Source organism: Apodemus sylvaticus, chromosome 4, assembly GCF_947179515.1.
Source record: "Apodemus sylvaticus chromosome 4, mApoSyl1.1, whole genome shotgun sequence".
NCBI classification, from domain to species: Eukaryota; Metazoa; Chordata; class Mammalia; order Rodentia; family Muridae; genus Apodemus; species Apodemus sylvaticus.
The window spans coordinates 117,971,461-117,992,258 of NC_067475.1; the positions used below are offsets into that span (position 1 = coordinate 117,971,461).

The 20,798-nt window shown below is 43.0% G+C and overlaps 1 protein-coding gene across 1 annotated transcript in view; it reads left to right on the plus strand.

Annotated features, from left to right (window-relative positions):
- Slc7a11 (solute carrier family 7 member 11) overlaps positions 1–19,699 on the plus strand; it is a 75,877-nt gene extending 56,178 nt beyond the window's left edge. Inside the window, exons 7-12 of the mRNA XM_052180558.1 lie at positions 5,163–5,286; positions 7,135–7,238; positions 8,048–8,144; positions 9,931–10,080; positions 11,436–11,613; positions 17,584–19,699. Coding sequence (XP_052036518.1) covers positions 5,163–5,286; positions 7,135–7,238; positions 8,048–8,144; positions 9,931–10,080; positions 11,436–11,613; positions 17,584–17,648 — 718 coding nt within the window. The 3' untranslated portion in view covers positions 17,649–19,699. The remainder of the gene's footprint in view (positions 1–5,162; positions 5,287–7,134; positions 7,239–8,047; positions 8,145–9,930; positions 10,081–11,435; positions 11,614–17,583) is intronic.
- Positions 19,700–20,798: the final 1,099 nt, after the last annotated feature.

Sequence of the window (20,798 nt, forward strand, 5' to 3'; positions counted from 1 at the left end):
GTATTAAAATATTAATGCATTCTAAATATAAAATTGAAACATGAACCACTTAGAGTGTTTCAGAGCATAGGAGTGGGGTGGGTGGTTTGTTTTGTTTTTTATGTTTGTTTGTTTTTTAAGTAACTGAATTGTTTGCCGTCATGTCAAAGAGAAGAAGAGCACATCCCTTGTGGTCATGAGTTCTAGGTCCTCATGGTGACAGAGATAGCAGACTTGATTCATGACAGTCTTGGAAGATTTTGTTTATGTTAGTAAACAACCTTGGACCACCCTAAAGCCAAATGATCAGGACACTCCTTTGGTTATCCGAGTAGCAAAACTCCCTTTAATGTTTCCTTCACCTGCTAGAATGTCAAGTGGGGTTGACTCATTCTGATTTTACAGGAGTAGCTTCTGGCTAGATTGAAATCCTGGAAACAGTCTCTCTGGTGCTTAATCACACGTATCTAAGAGCTTCTCCATGTTTGTGACTGTTGGTTCGTAGTCACAGACACAGGCATATGATATGTGTAGTTGACTGTTGGTCTGATAATGTATCACTTATATAAAACAAGTGTATCTATGGGTGTACCAGGACCCTTCAGATCTTGAAGTTGACATAAAAGTCATCACTAAACTAAAGTCATCCAGATATCAATGCAACAGACATTCTGGGAGTTTGAGGCACTGAGAGGGCTGGGGTCCAGCTCTCCACTCATGCTTCTGTGACCTTGGTCCATGTCACTGACCTCTGTGGGCCTTAGCTTCTCTGCCCTGAAGAATATAGAAGTTAACTCCTACTCAAACATCCAGTTGTGGATTGTATTTATTTTTATGTATCATTCTACATAGATCTGAAATACCACACCTCCATTTCAACATCAGTGGTCTTTGTGGGGGTGTGGGTGGGGAGGCCATACAGATTTCCAAAAGTCGGATCTCCACCCATCTCTTTTGCAAAGTGAGCCACCACCCCTAACAACCAGAAACAGAAAGGAGCTCCTGGGCCGCCATCTCAGAGTTCCACGTTGGTAGCCTCAAAGTGTGAAACTCCTCTCTGTGTGTGTCTGCCTGTCTAGAGAGGCCGATTTAAACTAAGCAGCAGGAAGACTAAGATGTCTTTGAAGACAATTTTCAACTACAATACCACATTGCCTGTTAATCGGAGAAAGCATACGTGATGGTGGAAGGCTCTCGAGGATGAAGGAACTGTTCTCAGTGAGCTTGTGTCTGTCTTGTTCTCTGTAAACATGTGCGAACACCCGAGAAAGCAGAGGACTTACAGGTGTGCGCTGTTCATACTTACCACAGAGCTAAAGCTTCTGCTGCCGTTTAGGACCAAGGGCCTGCTCTCAGTAATTTAGAAGCTTTGATATACCCACGGCCTCTCCTCTCCTTCCTCTAATCAATTTCATTTCCTGTGCCTCTGGGCTGGCAGGCCTTCCTCTGGGTTTCTAACCACGCTTATCTGCCCTCTGCATCTAAAGCCTCCAGGAAGATCGCTCTGACATGGCCTAATAGCTTTTATCGGCTCACCCCGTGGTGGTGGTTCTTGTGGTTTGATACTTGTAACCAGGACTTAAACACATGGTGCCCAGCCCTCATCAGGTCAGCTGCTCACCTTTGTGAAGGATGCTATTTATGCTGAGCCAACTGCAAAATCTGCCCCACCCCCACTCCTTCCCACAAAGTGGAAAGGAACCCGAGGACAGTCAGGAATGCTAGTGGCTCTGTAGCCACAGTGTCTCCAGTTCCCCTGGCTTTGTTTGATCGAATTAGAGAGAACCATGGTATACTGTGCTTCAGAGCATAAATTTTTTCTTTTTGTACTCTTATTTCAAGTACCTGGGGTTGTCCCCTCCCACACCCCGCCCCAGAGCTACTAAAGAAAACACTAATCTCTCTCTTTCTTTCTTTCTTTCTCTCTCTCTTTCTCTCTCTCTCTCTCTCTCTCTCTCTCTCTCTCTCTCTCTCTCTCTCTCCCTTCCTTCCTTCCTTCCTTCCTTCCTTCCTTCCTTCCTTTCTTTCTTTCTTTCATTAGATATATTATTTTTTTCAAATGATTTCCCCTTTCCTGGTTCTCTCCCCCCTCCCCAAAAACATCCCATAAGCCATTTCCCCTCCCCCTATTCCCCAATCAAGCCCCTCCCGCTTCCCTGTCCTGGTCTTCCCCTACACTGCAGCGTCCAGCCTTTCTAGGACCATGAACCTCTCCTCCCTTTGATGTCCAACAAGGCCATCCTCTGCTGCATATGGATCTGGAGCCATGGGTCCCTCCATGTGTACTCTCTGGTTGACGGTTTTGTCCCTGGGAGCTCTGGGTGTACTGGGTGGTTCATATTGTTGTTCCTCCTATGGGACTGCAAACCCAGTCAGTTCCTTGGGTCCTTTCTCTAGCTCCTCCATTGAGGACCCTGGGCTGAGTTCAATGGCTGGCTGAGAGTGTCCCCCTCTGTGTTTCTCATGCACTAGCAGAGCCTCCCAGGTGACAGCTGTATCAGGCTCTAGTCAGCAATAATAACTCATTATAACTTGTTTGACAAGCATGTTTGTGTTTCTCCCTTTTATATACAAACCCATCTGGAGAAATTCATCAAGTGAACATTTTCCTTTTAAACAACAACAACAACAACAACAACAATAATAATAAACTGATGAGAATATTCTCCTGGCATTACCAATTGTGCTCTACGGAAATATGATAAAAAAAAAAATCTCTGAAATTTCCCCTCCCTTTACAGCAAACCTATGAGGAATGTATCCTTGATAAGACTTTTTCAGCTTTCTTAATAGTCTACTGTTTAATTTTCATGAACATTAGTAGAGCTAAGGAAGCCGTACTTACTTCAGGGTCAAAAATGCCCTGCTTTCAAGTTAGGTCATGCACACATCCAAATCCTGGCTTCTACTTACCAGCTGGGTATCCTTGGACAGTTACATAAACTCCAAAGACTCCATTTCTTCGTAAATAAAACAGTGTTTCTTTCCCCGCTAACAGGAATTTCCCAGGGTAAAGCGAGGCAGATATGCAAAATGCTTAATTTTTGTTTAACATTGGGGTGGGCAGCAGCCCAGGGGCGGAACAGGCTGCTGCTTTGCTTGGTAGGGGCACAGTGAGGAAGCAGGGCTGATCTAGAAGGCTGGGTTAGCTAAGCCTGCCTCTGCTAAGGAACTAAAAGTCCCACCGAGAAACACTCATCCCAAGAAAGGCTTGGGGGCTGGCTTCAAGGTGCCAGCGAGGGGCATGGGAGGTGGGGGATGGTGGGAGGTGGGGGATGGTGGGAGGTGGGGGATGGTGGGAGGTGGGGGATGGTGGGAGGTGGGGGAGGCTCCCTTCCATACTGGAGGACCAGACCCCCAAGTTTCACATGCATTTCCCTGTTATTTTTCGGAATTATGTAGTGTGATCTTACTTTTTTTCCCCTCATACAAGTTAGTCATCACAGTGCACTGAACAAGGTCAGTTCGGCTTTTATTAATATAACCTTGACATACCTTAATCAACCATGTGCTTGGAAGGAATGGGGGGCTCTGCTTTTTCCCTTTCTCTGTATATCCATCCATCTTTACAGAAAGTATGCACTCTCCAGGTGGGGCTACTATGCAAGCTGAAACTCGCCCAGCTCAAAATAATTCAGCAGATGGCTAGGAAGAGGGAATCCTAACAGTTCCTTCTTACCCCTCTGCTTTGTCATCCAGTTCCAGAGACCTAGACTTCATCTTTAATTGCTTTACTGCCCTGTGTTTCATTGGCACGGTGACTCTTTCCTTTTGATTTAAATTTAGCACCTATCAATTACTAGGCTAGCGAGGTCTGTCCTGGTGCTCCCAGGGAAATTCCACAGGACCCTCTCTTCACACTGGGGTGGAGAACATCTGCTTTCATGTTCGGATGCTGGGATTTAGAGGTCAAGGCTGAAGGCTTGGGGGATCAGGGCAAGTGTCAGGCTGCAAGCCACATAATGAATGGCCGTGGCTGACTAGCTGGGTTAGCCTGTTCTCAGCAGGGGCTACTGCCGTCCCTGTAATGAGCTGGCACTTGGTGTGTTAAACACATCTAGCTTGGCAAGTGAGGTTGGCCATGCCTTTCCCCTCCTGGTTCTGTACTACGCTGCATTTTCATCTTGCAAGAAATTATATTGAGGTCTTTCTTAGTGGCACCCTGCAGGGTGAAGCCTATGAGGGCTGATAAGCAGGATGGTTTTATAAAAAAAAGGGGGGGGGCAGCATTTTGCGCAGGGAGTTGAGGGTTTAAGTTGCCTGAGCTGGAATGGGTCTGAAGTGGCGATTATGTTAAGCAAGTAATGTGTATCGGTAACATGGAATCAAATTATGAGGGTCAGTAGCTTGCTGGCTTTCCCACTGCATTAAATGAAGACATAAGATTGCATTTGTGCTGGGTACTTCTGGAGGCCACACAGTGTCAGCGCTGTCCGGTCGTCCATACTTCACAGCATGTCGCCTCTAATTTCGTGGGATTATCTGCACGGCTGCTTTTTTAGATGCTTGTGATCTTGAGAGTCCTTTGAACTCGCAGCAGGGCCGCGCAGAGTCATTATTGTGAACGCTCGTCTGACATACAAAGTTCTTATGGCTGCGTCGTCCTCGTCATAGTGTAGTCGGTGTTTCATGAAGATGGATGCAGCTCACCCTCTTGCTTCCAAAACTCTGCACTTACTTGTTTGCACCACAAGCTGCCGCAGGGGAAAACCCTGAGTGTGAAAGATGCTTTGGAGAGCTCCCTTTAAAAAGCTGTCGTGCAGTGGATTAATAGTGGAAAGGCATGTGGTCCTCAGGTCAACAACATCAGGATCACACAGGAGCACAGGAGTGATGCTGTTCCCGTTAAATCAGAAGCCCAGGGCTCAGTGGCCTGTGCTCTAACAAGCCTTCCAGTGATTGTGAGGATAGCGTGGCAGTAACAGTCATGGTGTAAAGAACGAGATAGACCCATATATTTGGGGATAGAGCAGTAGACAAGTTATACAAAATGCCTGTCCCCCCCATGGGTCTCATTAAGTTGCAAAGGAACTTTGTTCTGATAAAAGGTTCTTCTGTATGCCAACAAAGCCTTCAGTCATGGCTGGTGCTGTGATATAGCCATCCCTGGAACTAGCCTTCTATGGTCTTTGGGTAGCGGAAAACACGACATGACCCATCCATGACGACTTTGTGTCTTTCAGAACAATCCCCCTTGCAATCTGTATCTCCATGGCCATCATCACAGTGGGCTACGTCTTGACGAATGTGGCCTACTTCACAACCATCAGTGCGGAGGAGCTGCTGCAGTCCAGCGCGGTGGCGGTGGTAAGTCCACATCACCACCACTGTGACAGCTTGAATTCAGGTTAATGAGTCGATGAAGCGTTGTCATAGTTCCCTCCAGGAGAACGTGTTTTAGAGTTTGTAATCTCTTCTTGGCCTGAATGATAATAATTTGAAGATTTAGCACATGCCTTACATAGTATGTGTCATATGATACAGCTAACCTCTACCATGGGTTCTCTTTGTTATGTTTTATAATCTCCTAAAAAGCATATTTTTTATCAAGCTGCCTAAAACGCCATCAAGGCTCTCTTACACGGAGGGAGTATTTTCCAGCATGTTTCTAAGGATAGGTGGAGTAACTGAATGCAAATCCATGCAAGTTTTGATATGCAAAGTATAAACCACTCTCCTTTCTGGTTATAAACATTTCATATGTTGACTTGAATCCTGTCCCCAGAGTATCATTCTAGAAATTTCAGGAGGACAGTGACTATTTCTCTATTTGTAGCATAACCTTGGAATAGTAGTATTGAGTGAGCTATTTATAAATTTGGGAACAACTAGGCAATGAAATGTTAAAGACATGTTCCTGTAATGCTTGAAGATGCCGGTATGCACTGTAACTCCCTAAGAGCTACGTTACCTACATATAATTCCAAAGCATTTCCACAAATTTGTTTGACACTGGGACTGTAATTGTTTCCAAAGATCATGTTGTGAGACTGCTTTTTCCTAAACACTTACTTGTGTTTACTCAGACCTTTTAACTCTTAAGATTCACTCATTAACTAACTCAAAGCCAGGATGGGTAAAAAAAAAAAGCCATCCTGTGGCACTCCCATCTGACAAGGGCAGTTCCTTTTAACACAGTATCACTTCCTGTCTGCCAGACCCACAGGGAGCGGTTATCTCCTGTTGTGTGAACCTGTGTCTGAGGTCACAGAATGAAAAGAGCTTTGTCCATGGCCACGCTGTCAGGCAGTGAAATGCACAAACCTTCCGGGTGTCTGGTCTGTTGCCTCACGTTTCTGGGCAAAGGGCAGCACTAATTTGTGGACAGCATAATGGGGTCTGCTAATTGCATCGCACCAGCTGCATCAAGGACAACGGAAAAAAAAAATCTATCTTAACCAATACCCCCTACACCAACAATCAAACAAACAAAACAAACAAAAAACAAAACAAAAACCATCCTCTATACAAACGTGCAAGCCTGCCTGGAGGAAGTCTTAGACCTTTGCCTACCATTTATTTATATTTTCTGTCACTTGTCAGGATTGGAATTATGTTCTAGCTTTTCACAGGAAACCCTGGAAGGAAATGACAGCCTCCTAGGGTGGGGGAGGGCTGACTCCATAAACAGGTTCAGCTGGTAGGACTTACTGGGGTAAAGAACCTTCGGACTGGCTCACTCGTGTGAAGAAATGGTCAACTTGTCTACTGTTTCTATTTATCCTCCTGCGCTAAGGTTGGTATGTGAAACAAGTACCGGTAACACTCGCCAGCCTACCTCATCCCACGAAGGTGGCTTTCTGGGATTGTGCAGAACAGTCTCTGTCTCTAAAAGTAGAATTTCAGAACTGAGGCCCTTCCTCTTCTCAGAGGCGGTAGTTGATAAAGAGTCAGTAAACGGATCGCCGCTTTGGAGGGTCAGAGCAGGCGACTGTTTAGACCTTTGCCCACAGGTCTGAGACAAGCTATACCATGGTACCCGCTTCTGATGATTGTCTTGCGGAGGCAGTTTGACCCCAACGAAAAAGAAAGATTATAAAACATTCACGTAGCACCAGGCTAATAGAAAGTCAAAGAGCAAGTTTGGCCTAAATTGTTTCATTTTATTCCACTTTCGGGGAAAACATTAATTTGCTCCATTCTTTCCTTCCTCAGACCTTCTCTGAGCGGCTGCTGGGAAAATTCTCATTAGCAGTCCCGATCTTTGTTGCCCTCTCCTGCTTCGGCTCCATGAACGGTGGTGTGTTCGCTGTCTCCAGGTGAGCGAGTTCATGTATTTTCAGAAACACATTTCTGTTTTAGAGATTGGATGTGATAAGGATAACTTTTAAAGAGAGAAGCAATAGTTCCTCCGAACCTGTTGTTTTTAAAGGGATATGCAAGTTCCTCGTAGATTCTAGTGAGGCATGTTTCATTTTATCCAGTAGAGGGCGCTGCGTGTCTATCCATAGCCCATTCTGAGTAGGGCATGCTGCATTTTTAAAGTCTGTCTACAGGGTCTTATAACAGGCTTTATTTCTTGCGATAAAGTCTTTTGTTTTTCTGAAGGCGCCCCGAAAAAAGAGTAAAGATGAAAGCAGAAATCAACCACCTCACCATCTGTAACCATTTTTCTTAGTTTGATGGTACAAAAATCCTTTTTGTCTACTTAGGTTACTATTTAAATTAGAGAAATGATAACACTGCATGCATGTACGTGTGTGTACGTGAGCGGTACATGTGTGTACGTGTGCGATGCATGTGTGCTAGCTTGGACTGACATTAGCAATCTAGCACTGAATTTGCCACCAGCTACTCATATATAGGAAGAACTTCATTCAGTACAATGTTGTTATTGTTTTCCCTCAGAGCAATATATTTCCCAGACACTGTATGTCCTGAAGTGAGACTCAGGATGGAATCTGCCCTTTGTCTTCAAAGCACAACCCAAATGACGAGATAATAAATGCCAAGATGCCTAGCCTGAGAAAGATGCGTCAATGTTGCTTCGGGGATTTACCAATTTTTTTCCCATTTGAATGATTGATTCTATAGTCAACTTCACCGCTTTTTTTTTTTCTCCCCACAGGTTATTCTATGTTGCATCTCGAGAAGGGCACCTTCCGGAAATCCTCTCTATGATTCATGTCCACAAGCACACTCCTCTGCCAGCTGTTATTGTTTTGGTAAATGCATATTAACAAGTACATGCAGATCCAGCCTCACAGAACGGTTAGGAAGGAGGGAATGGACCAGACATCCCGATTCACCACTCAGTTGGTGCTCTGTGTATCATGTTTGGGAGGCCAGGGATTTTGCCATGGCTCTGTGTTTTTGATGTCCATTGGATGCCCTGGAGATGACCCGCCTCAGTTCCATTTCACCTTTGCAGAAATGTGTAAGGTGTGAAGGGAAATGAAGGCTGTGGTTTCTCTCCTTGGCGGAGAACCTCAAAGGAAAGAAAAGGAAAAACCCACAGGATATAATCTAAACTCCAGACTCAGAGTTCAGTGAAAGCAGACTGTGTAAAAGCTATCCATGTCTCCTCCTGGCTCCTGCCATACAACAGAATTCAAAGCATAGATAAAACACTAAGCAGAGAAATGATCTTCAAGAGTAACTGAGACCTATGAGAGCGAAACTTAAAGAGAAGAAAGAAAAACACTAAATGTAAATTGGAGCCATGAAATTCTCTATGCTGGGAACAATATTTGTGAAATGTGGGATACAAACGGCTGTAAAAGGTGTAAGAGTCCTCAAATACCCATTGGCAATGCCACAGTCCTTTTGTTCCCCTCTGATTTTAGTAACATTTTTTTCTTAACCAGAATCTGCTGTCAAGAGCGCCCTAGGATGTATTGAGCATTTTTTCCCCTTCTCTGGGAATTTAATTTGTTTCAGAATGTTTCCTTGAAATCTCTTTTGAAAGTACGCATATGCTCTGTGCGCAGTCTGGAAGCTAACGTCACTTGTGGGAACAAGATGTATTATTCCCTGAAGAGGGCTTTCGTGTGACGCCTCTGCTGTTGTTCATGCTGTCCTTGGCTTTTGCAGCTGCAGAGTCCTGCTCTGACGTCCTTCCTCCTTCTCTGTTTATTCTTCCCTGGTGTTGAGGGTCACACGCAGTTAACACAAGGGGAGGGTTGACCTGGAGTAGGAAAAGGTCATTGTTGTGTGTCCAGGAGCCAAGGGATTCACCTTCAAATGGTTGTTGCTTGTGTGTGGGTCGCCCAAGAGTACTTTGAGAAATCACTTCAGAGCTTCCTTAGAGTCTCCCAATTTTCTGCACTCACTGATTCATTCTTGCACGATTTTGAGTGGTTGGGTGTTTTTTCTTTTTATTCTTTGAAAACACAATGTTCTCAGGTAAGGTGAACCTATACACACTGTGAGTCTTGCAAGCTCGAGAACATGAGTTTCACCCCTCAGAACCATGGTAACTTTCGTTCATAATCCCAGCACTGGGTAGGCCGCCGAGACAGGAGGCTCCCTGGAGTTCACGGGCCATCAGCCTAGTCTGCACGGCCCGTTCTAGGCCAACGAGAGATGCTATCTAACAAGGTAGAAATTGTCTTCTGGTCTCCACATGCATTCACAAGCATCCCTGCCTGTATATACGTGTGCATCAGTGTAGAGATGGACACCCTTACACACAAAAACAGAACCACAGAAAACACATTGTCTCCTTTTCGATGACAAAGGAACTGACAAAGTAACAAAACAGCAAATTCTTACAAAATTCCAACTGAAATGGCGCTCCTGACAGCATCTGCTGAAGGAGGCTTAGTTGTAGCCTGAGAACAGAATATGGAAAAGAAGTTTGTGGAATCTAGGCTTTGGTTGGGATGATAGCTTGGCATTATCAGTAACTACTGGACGGGACACTTACGGTGTGAGGCGATGCTATCGGTTGGTATTACCTGTTCCCTCCTCATTCCCTTTGATTACTTTGTCTTCCTCCTCTGCCCCCAGCATCCTTTGACGATGATAATGCTCTTCTCTGGAGACCTCTACAGTCTTCTGAATTTCCTCAGTTTTGCCAGGTGGCTCTTTATGGGGCTGGCAGTGGCTGGGTTGATTTATCTTCGATACAAACGCCCAGATATGCATCGTCCTTTCAAGGTAACCTCGGCTGTCTCGATGGGTTTATATAAATCTCTCTCCTAATACCTAGGCCTCTTTTTGTCATAACTTGAGGATGAGGAGGTTGGGTGTGGCAGGGCCCTTTGGAGTAAAATATTTAACTCTGCCAGGAGCATCTTTTGTCGCATATCACTTGGGGGGGGGGAAGGAAACTGTATACCATTTTAAGTATGATATGGTGAACTTGTCATGGATTTTTATCTGTGGAGAACAGACAATGTTAAAAGATACTTTTCGCATTGGGTTTTCATGCATGGCTTGGGTCTGCTCAGAGCGTGACATACCCCTGTCTTCATACTAAATGGTTGTAAACAGTTAGGCTGGGAAGGAAAGAGTACTTTGTTAGATAAAACTAGGCCAAGGATGCTGCTTTAGAGAATAGATATTTTTGTCCTTATTCTAACTTGTTAACATTGTGGCAGATTTTCCCCCTATATACTCTAAAGCAGCAACTCTCCACCAGTGGGGTTGTCATCCCTTTGGGGGGTCAAATGACCCTTTCACAGGGTTCTGTAAGACCACCGAAAATGCAGCTATTTATATTATGATCCATACTAGTATAAAAACCACAGTTACAAAGTAGCAATGAAAATAATTTTATGGTTGGGGGTCACCGCGTAAGAAACTGTATTCAAGGGTTACAGCATGAGGAGGGTTGAGAACCAGTGCTCTAAAGAAATCTGAAATACCAAAGGAAACGCTCCCCACTTTCACAGAGGACCATTTACTCTACCTGGCGCTCTCTGTGAGCAGGGCTGGAGGGCAGCCTCGTTATCAGTCTCGGACGTCCGTGGGTCAGCGTGATCTCGCTAGTTATTTGCTTTTCAGACTTAGCACAGATGCTGCTGCCAGAGATGTTATCAGGATTTGCCTCTGATTGTATTCATTGCCACATGCTCGCAGCATCTTTATTAGCTGTGGACTAGGACTTGGCCTGTTTTATTCCCATGGGGTCTTATTGTGACTCTCAACAGGAAATCAATATTCACTGAAAGGTTTTAGCATGTAGCAAAGCCACTGGCGCTCTTGACTCCATGTGAAAGCGGGTTTTAATTGTGATGATCAGAAAAAAAAAAAAAAACAAAAAACAAAAAACGGTCTCCTAAGATGAAAAAATATAAATCATGTTGATGCTTTCCTAGAAAAGAAATTTGAATAGACCATCCACTAGGAAACACACTTGCCTAGCTCAAGACTTGGTTCACATATTCTAAAACAAGTTAAGAAACAATGCGGACCGAGTATTGCTCGGCGATGACCCGGTCATGTGACTGACGCCCTCCACCCCGTGGATTGTGCATGCGTGAAGCTGTTTTCCTTTGGCTGTGTTTCAGGTGCCTCTGTTCATCCCCGCACTATTTTCCTTCACGTGCCTCTTCATGGTTGTGCTCTCCCTTTACTCGGATCCATTCAGCACCGGGGTCGGCTTCCTTATCACCTTGACCGGGGTCCCTGCATATTATCTCTTCATTGTGTGGGACAAGAAACCCAAGTGGTTCAGACGATTATCAGGTAAGACTTTCAGCATCTTGGCCACAGCTAGATACTGTGTGGTAGAAAACCCATAAAACTGTACACAGCCCATATGCATCTCTTAAAGGATAAAGCTACACACACAGTGGTCAATTAAACTAAATTACTGCATTGTAACTACAGTGTGAAGAGAGAGACAGGAAAGGCAGGTAGCGAGCTGCCCTGCGGGTATTTAATTCTGGTGATCGCAGTCACTGGAATTTTCGAGAAAGAGTAGCTTCTTTATGTGGAAGTTTTTCGGTGCTGCCACTGCTCTTTTGAATCCCTTAGTGACATAATGACTGTGTTCCTTGGTTCAACGCAGTCTGGTGACTATCACAGCATTTTTTTTTTTTTCCGAGACAGGGTTTCTCTGTGTATCCCTGGCTGTCCTGGAACGCACTCTGTAGACCAGGCTGGCCTCGAACTCAGAATTCCTCCTGCCTCTGCCTCCCAAGTGCTGGGATTACAGGCGTGCGCCACCACGCCCAGCCATGACTATCACAGCATTAAGTTGACCGATGATGTAAGGTTTGTTGGGGGGTGAGGTGGAAGGTAGGAAAGGTGAGCCAAAGAGGTTTCAAAACCAACCAAAGAACAGAAAAACCCAAACAACAACAACATCAAACAAAGCAAGAGTAGCAGTGTTCTTGAGCAGTTTCCATACGTTTGTATGTGGGTGAGTACTTTCTCCTAACCACCATTTAAGTAGTAGAAGCCATTGTCCATATTGTACAGACTTTGAGTTACATCGCCAGAGAACTCTGTCACTTCCCCAAGTAACGTGGGTTTAAGTAAAAGAGCTGGGACTAGAACTCAGCAAGAGGCAATACTAGACATTGAGGGTGTGGGAGAGGGCGTTGAGGCTGAAGACACAGAAAGGGCATGGGTGACTTCTTTAGGGACAGGGATGAGAACTGAGGAATGTCTGATGGAGGGCCCCATTAGCAGGACCACAAGGACATTAAAAGCACTAAAGAGGAAATGCTACCTCAAGTTGGTAGGCAGTTAGCATGTGCAGGAGGAAATACTGAAGGCCACTTGGTCAGAAGGTGGCTTTGGAGGAACCTGGGCATCAGGGGAGCTCATGAGCTCTTTCCCCACCTTAACCATCTCAGATAGATTTTCTAAGGACTGGTGTCCTTGATTCTCTTTCCTGCACCCAGGGAAGGATGCCAAGCCTCAGCAAGAGGGAGAATTTAGAATTAGGTGGTATACAGGCCCTGGGGCCTTACATGTAGGATTTGAACTCACATTTGCTGACGTCAAAATTCTGCATATTTAGCAGAGGATGGCCTTGTCAGGCATCAGTGGGAGAAGAGGCCCTTGGTCCTGTGAAGGCTTGACGCCCTAGTGTAGAGATGCGAGGTTGGGAAAGAGGGAGTGGGTGGTTGGGTGGAGGAACACCCTCATAGAAGCAGGAAGAGGGAGGATGGAATAGGGAGTTTCAGGGTGGGAGGGTCAGGAAAGGGGATAAGATTTGAAATGTAAGTAAAGAAAATATCCAACAAAAAACATTCACTGGATTAGATCTTCATCCCATGACAAAATATCAGACCATAACAGTAGAGAGACAGGACATAAAGCCAGAGGCCTAGAAGAGGCAGCAGGTTCTTTGAGACAGGCAGGGCAGAGGAGAACAAAGGGAAAGTTCATCTTGTCCCAACTAGAAGGCTTTCTGTCCTTCCCTGTGCAGTCAGCCAGTTCTAGCTGGTGTTTCCTCTAACACTGGCCAGCCCCAGGCCACTCTGTCAGTTCAGGTTAGACATTTTCAAATATGATCTCTCTGTGTTGCCCTTCTGAGCTTGGGTAATTTAGGAGGTTTTGCTGTGATTCTTCTTATGATGATGTTTTGAATATCTCCAAGGCCACTATCTTAGCCGTTTGTGGGAGGAACTGTGGTGGAGGAAACCCAGGATGGTTACTAGTTTTCAGGACTCCGTTACCTCTTACCAGCCGCACGGCAGAGCCGTCTGCTTTAAACTGTGATCATATCTGCTCTTTATCTTTATAGACGCCTTGAATGGAAGTGAGGGAAAACAGCAGTCCTCTATACTTCTGTTTGATTTTCCTCTTAGGCAGCGTTCTTGTAGTAAGATAAAGAAAATTCATAATATTTATTGCTGCAGTAGGAGTATTTTCTTAGCCTTTGGCCAAAACAAAACACACAAATGAAACCAGAGAGTCCTACAGTAGCACCCGACCCTTCCCCAAAGACACACTTTGTGTTAGAAAGAAAACTCCACATGATCTTGGAGGCAGGAAAGTCTTGCTCAGAGCACTTGGCTCAGTAGTTTAATAGCATGTTGTTTCGCCTGGTGAAATGCTCTACTTTTTATGTTTTTTTTTCTTCTTTAACCTTGTATGTGTGAATAGATTAACCCTGGGAAAATGTGACAGTCTACCAAAATGTACCATGCCAGGGCTGCTTCCAGAATCTGTTGTAACTAGACATCATTCTGGTGCAGAGACACTGATGCAAGGCTGTCTGGTACAGTCAGGGAGTGTTCTGAGCCTAAGGAAATGAGATTTTCAGAGATCTGATGAATGTCTCTGGCCACAGGATGCCAGTATTGAACCACTTTTTATGTGATAGCATCTATAGAGCTAGAAGAAAGCACTCTCTTAAGGGGGTGGTCAGATATTCAGAAAGCTTTCTCTTCTGTCTGTAACAGTGGGGCAGACCTTTAGTTGTTTATATTATGTATATTGTATTTACATCGTGATACAAATATATTTATATACACATTTATATTATATATCATATTTATATTATATATTATAATTTATATAATTGTAATATGTATCTTGTAATACAAATTATATGTAATAATCTATATTATAAATATATGTTGTACATGTATGTTTATATTATTCACGTATTTACAGACAGACAAGCTTCTCAGAGGAGGGAAGGTGTGCAGGTTCACCCTGATCTGTTTGGATACACAGAGCACTAGCCCCAGGAAAGCCAGGCCAGGGCTAGCGGCAGCCATCTAACTTGGTATCCACTCCTTATCCACCCAACCCTATTGCAGCGGAGAGCCATTAGGATGCCTGGCAGTCAGTCCCTCTTGCTCAGGGAGAGAGAGAGGCAGCCTTATTTAAATAAAATCTTTGGTTGGAAAAAGGGGGAGAAAAAGAAAGAAAAGCAAGTTTACTCTGGCCAACATGAAGAGAATGCCTGTAATCCATCTTTGTGGACATCAAGCTTGCAACTTGAGAGCCTACAAGCATGCACTGCTCTAAGCCTGTCAAGGAAGCTCCATCTGGAACAGTCCACCGAAAGCTGGTGAATACATTTACAGGCTTTTCCTGAAGGCTAGAGTTTGCCATTTTAGTTCATTAAGTTTGCTTATCTATTTCTTAGCAGCTCAGAAGATGTTCCATTAAACACATATAAATATAAAAAACTAAATTTAAAAATAAATCTAAAACTAAATATAAATCAATTTGAAAGCATTCACCTGCTCCTCCCCACTTTTGGAGAATGTACTGTTATTTTTAGCATGATTTCTGGGGCAGGATAGCCTTCCACTGCCTCCCAAGCTCACTCAATCCTGGCTGTTGATCTTCTGTGGATCCCAGGTCGATGGGTGTAAGAGACTGTACAAAGTCAGTTTACTTTAAGAATAACAAGGGAGGAACATAGAAACTGAAGTCACTGCCTGGCTGAAAGGTTCTGTAAGCTGTAATTATGGAAAACTCCAATCAGCCTACCTTTATTTGAAAAGGCAATGATAGGGATTTTTTATTGTATGTCCACTAATCTTACTGTGAGTATGAATAGGATATGCGGCGCTCCAAAGCCACATGTTCTGTAGTGTTTCTAGAAGCCTTCTTGGTTCCATTGAGCACCTGTGCCAGCCCCACTGTGGTAGGGACAGCTTAGAAGGAAACATTGGGGAACCATTGGGTACCTAAGGCTACATGCCTTTCTGAGCTCTCCTCATAATAAGGCTGATGGCTCCACTAGGACCCCGAAGGGAGAGCTGGGGAGATGCCGATGGGACTCCCTAGGCAGAACCACACCCTCTGGGGCTTGCTCTTGTTCTGAAGCAAGGAGAATGGGAACTGTGCTTTCAGAAGGACACAGGGGCATCCCAGTTGCTGCTGTTGTCTGGAATGGATGCAAAGTTCCCACACCAGGGAGCAGAGATCTAAGAAGGCAACACATGGGAACCTACATTGTGGGAAAATAGTAGGAATTTTGATGTTTGTGCTTTGATGTCTGTGGTGGAGGACCAAGTGAGAAGATAGGATACAGAGATTAGCTTAGGGGACTATGCAGGGATGCCTTTGAAACATGGGCTTGAGGCCTTGTTTCTTTAACCCCATTGCTTTTCTTTACAACTGTGGTTTTTCTTTTTACCGTACTGCTAGCAGTTGCTTAGCTCTTTGTCTACATATAAATGCCACCCTCCCTGGACTGTTGATAGACAATTTTCCCAAAAGCCTATTTTCATAAAATAATTTTACCATGTCCTTTTCTGCAAATATGGGGGTATGATTGTTGCTTTCATGGCAGAGTAGACTGTATAAAATACAATTTATTCCAGAAATATGTAAGGTTTATCATTTGACATTACTGTACAAAAGGCCCCTTTCAATGGATGTAGGGTTAAAAACAAATAAAAAAAAACCCAAACAACCCCCCCCCCCCAAAAAAAACCCCAGGAGGTGTCCCCAGGCAAACTATCTCAGGCATTATTATTGTATTTGTTACTTTTCTTTGTTCTGCAACAACATACCAGTCAATAGGCAACCTAATCAAGGATGGATTGTTTTAGCTTTAGTCTGGGTGACCACAGCCCATTGTGGCATAAAGGGCACCACTGCTGGAATGTCCTGGGTGGCTGGTCTTACTGTCTCAGCAAGGGAGCAGAAACCAAGCAGAGGCTGTATAGAAGTAAGGCTGGGTTATAAAGTCTCCAAGCCCACATTCTCCAGTGAGGCTGTGCCCCTAAACCTTCCGCAGACCTTCCAAACAGTGTCAACAGATGAGGACCAAGTGTTCAAATGGGGGACATTTAGCAACACCATAAGGAGCAGAGAACATAGGATCAAAATAGCCTTTTAAATGTAATTAAATATTGTTTGCGCCGCCTCGTTAGAATGGCAAGTCATCAGAGAAGAGGCAGCTGTCTGGAGGGGAGATGATTTGGGTCTGGAACCTTTGAGAGACTTCTTTAAGATAAGGAGACTTTGGAAGATGTTCTATGGGGATTAATGACAACAAGAAAACAAGAATGTCCCCAAACCCATCACCACCAAGCCCAGCACCCTAGGTCTGTAGTCAGAACGTGTCCTTAGAAGTAACACAAGCCAGGGGTTATTATATTTTGGTGTCCATTAGAGTTACCTCTTGCTGGATTAAACCTTCAGCTTCTAAATTAGGAACTGAGACCTAGACTTGACCCAAAATCAGAATTGTGGAGGGTACTTAATGTGATTGGTCTAAGGACCAGACCTTAGTGACCCAAATTAGTCCAAGTTTCTCACTCTATTCATGAGACAGACGAGGTCTTAATAATTAAGGTAATTTGCTGAAGAGACACTGGAAATACTATTCTCTTCTTGACTGTCCTGAGAAATTGGTTGTCATCCCCTATGTAAAGAAAAGAACAAACCCATTATGAGCTGAACATGAAGAATATTTGTAAACATTTATTTATATCTTGGTCCCATTGTCTCGAAATATTTTCAGTCTCCTGGTTCATAAATAAATGTTCTTATTTGAATACAAAATATTAATATATTCTTACTGAGAAAGCATCATGGGAAGTTATAGAAGTGACAAGTCAACTAATTGAGGATGATAGGATTGTAATGAAGGAAATAATTCTTGAAAGTGCTCTGTAAAGCAGGGAGCTGTGTATTCTCAGTGTTCATCCCCAAATAACTCACAATTTGCTATTTTTATGCCTCTGTGATTTTCATGCATTTTAATTTCTCCTTATTTCTTTATAGACAGAATAACCAGAACATTACAGATTATACTAGAAGTTGTACCAGAAGACTCTAAAGAATTATGAACTTAATGCATCAAAAGCTTGGCCATCTGCCCAGGATTGCGATACAAAATGGATCTTTATTTTAAGAAAACACAACTTGGATGATGGACTAAAGAAATCAGTTATCTCTAGTCGTATGCTCTAGTGTATTCAAATTAATTTCTGAGCAACTTACTGGTAACTCCATGTATTTGTAGCAAGCTAATATGCAAGTCGTTCCGTGAGGCAGGCTCACCGTTCTTGAGTCTAATGCCTTTCAGCTGAGGGGATAGGAAGAAACCTAAGGGCTTGGGCAGCCGGGCTATCATTCTCTACCACATTTCTTATCATGACTGAGAACCTTGAATAGAAGACCAAAATGGTTTCTGTATATATGACATCTGTAAACATAGCTTTACTTACTGGGGACATCTATACTGTGAAAAGTATTTTGTTTTTTATTTTTCTGAAAAAAAAAAGTCATTATTGTAGCAAAGAAGGCAGAATAATGACATTGACCTTCGATTGTTTTCCTTTAGTGACCAACATGGCTGTCACTTATTTTTCAATGGCTTATACTCAGAGCATCAGAACAAAAAATGAGGTGTGTGTGTGTGTGTGTGTGTGTGTGTGTGTGTGTGTCTATTGTAGCTTGAGATCAAATTCAGGGCTTTACAAAAGCCAGACAAGCACTCTACCATTGAGATAAATCTACATCCTAATTTTCTCAAATGCACAGAAGTAGTATTTCCAGGGGCTAGTATTTATGATACAATCCTAGGAACTATGTTTGGACTACAATCATTGAGAACTTGTTAGGTTAACTTCATTGTCGCTCATTGTCGGGAAACGCAGCGTTTGCAACAGCACTGTGCTTTCGTTGTGGTTTGTTTTTTTTTTTTTTCTTGAGAAATGTGTACAGTTTGGTGTGAAATCCATTGGTGAACCACCTCTTTGGTAATTTACTTCTTGGTGGACAAAAATGTTTTTCCTCATCAACGTACAATATCAGCATGGGAGACATTGCCCATAAAACTCCAAAAATCAGGCTCTCTCTATCAGCCCCATTTATATGCAGTGTTAGTGATTCTACTCATTTTGCTTTTACTTTGTGGCTATTTTCACCTGGTGATGAGTGTTTGACGGTGTGTGCGTTCCCTTTATGGCTCTGTTAAAATATGTCTCTGGATGAAACTATCTGGATCAACTAGGAAAAGCACAGATTTACATAAAAACTACGAACGAAATGCCTCTGCTTTGTAAGACTTTCAGCTAATCTTTGCAAATCTAGGCTGTTTCAATCATTTCTTCACTTTAGTTATAATTCAATCTGCAAGACAGGGAACTGCAACCATACCTGTTGAAGGACAGTCTTCAGTTCTGCTGTTCAGTTATGTGATGTTAAGTCAGAGTTAGAAACACTAGCCATATTCAAATGGGATTTATGTAATGGTGGGAGGCAGTAGCAGGGAATCTCTGAGTTCCAGAACAGCCAGGGATACCCAGAGAAACCTTGTCTTGAAAAAAGCAAACCAACCAACCAAAAAAAGTATTATCCCAATTACAAGGACATTGAGTTCATAGGTAATTGTGCAAAGTACAAACAATTATCTTACTTTGGAACAATTCACCCAATTCAGCGTTTTTAGTCTCAATAACATTTAATATATACCCAATGTTGACTTTGTTTCTAAAGGCCAAACCAAGTGTTTATTTCGCTAAGTGAATTAATTATTAACAAATTTTACTGTTTTTATTAACATGGGCTTTTCCAAACCATGTCTAGTTAGTCTCTAGAGCCAACATAGGGTTTATTTGTTGACACCTATAACTGGCAGACATGGCCAGAGGTGTGCATTATTATGTTGTTATCTTAATCCAGACCCATGGGATTTATCAAGGCAGGGCCTTCTGCTTACTTATGAAATAGAGTAAGCTATGGAGAAGGCCCTGTGGTCTGTGGTTCTTCCCAAGGCTCACGTGCTCCCTAGCTGCTCAGCTTCATTGTATTATTTGCGGGCCTTTCTGTGTGCAAACTAGTCAGGATATACTTTATCATTCCTACTCTTGTTTCTAAGAGTTTTTTTTTTTTTTTTGTATTATTAAATTTAGAATGCCACTGCAATACCATTCTAACCAAGCATGAAAAAAAATCAGTATTTCTTTAAAGTACTGTCCATGGGACTGTGCTTCTGCTTATTCTGAAGTTATACCAGGAGAAAACACAGAGTTCCTTTTATTCGTGGAATTTATGTTCATAGTTGTTGGTGAGATCATGTAAAATAGATTTTTATTTGGGAATACTCCTGCACACTTGTAACATGTGCTTTTATACAAAGTAAAATTTTCTCATATTTTAGATTTATATATCTATACACATATACGATTACATGTGTTAATGTTTGTGCTGATGTACATATATGAATGTTTATATAAAATCCTTAATTTGATTACTATAACACAGAATTAAATGCAGCCTAAACACTTTAAAATATGCAATACTCTATTTTCAGATATTTTTTGTTTAGTATACATAGCATCAAACATGTAACTTTTAAAGCATCTCATAAAGATTTTCAAAGCTTAGGTTGAATTTTATTCTCCTCACATGATTATAAATATTTCCATTGACTGATATATTTATCATGCTATTTTTTCTCTTTTTTTAAAGCACTGGATTCTCCCCCTTTGGTTTCAAGTGGCTTTTGGAAATGGTGGCTCTGCTCAGCAGGCAACCGGTCCTGCTCTTGTCTTTCATCAGGAGATTGAACATTTCTCTTAGTAAACATGGCTGGGGCCAGGTTCACTTGTGGGATCCTGAGTCTACACCCACAGTCTGTGCATGTTCGCTGCCCAGTCCTGTGGGTACAGGGTCAGGACAGCTGATAGGGTTAGTTCTTCATGCTCTGCAGTTTCTCCAATACTAAAATATGCATCTAGAAACATTTTGTTTTTCAGATTGCCTTATGTGTCTACTTAAATTGTTTTCTTAACTGCCATTTGAACAGCAACAGATGGTTACCATGAGGATGATTCCTTACTAGAAGTCTTAGTAAGCTGAGATCAGCCTTTGGCAAACTCCCTGTTTCATTGCAATTTCCAGGTGAATGGCATCCAAGAAAGCCTGCTTCTCTCCCTTTTGTTGATATCCTATAACTGAGATGTGACAAGGTCACTACCACATTTTACCCT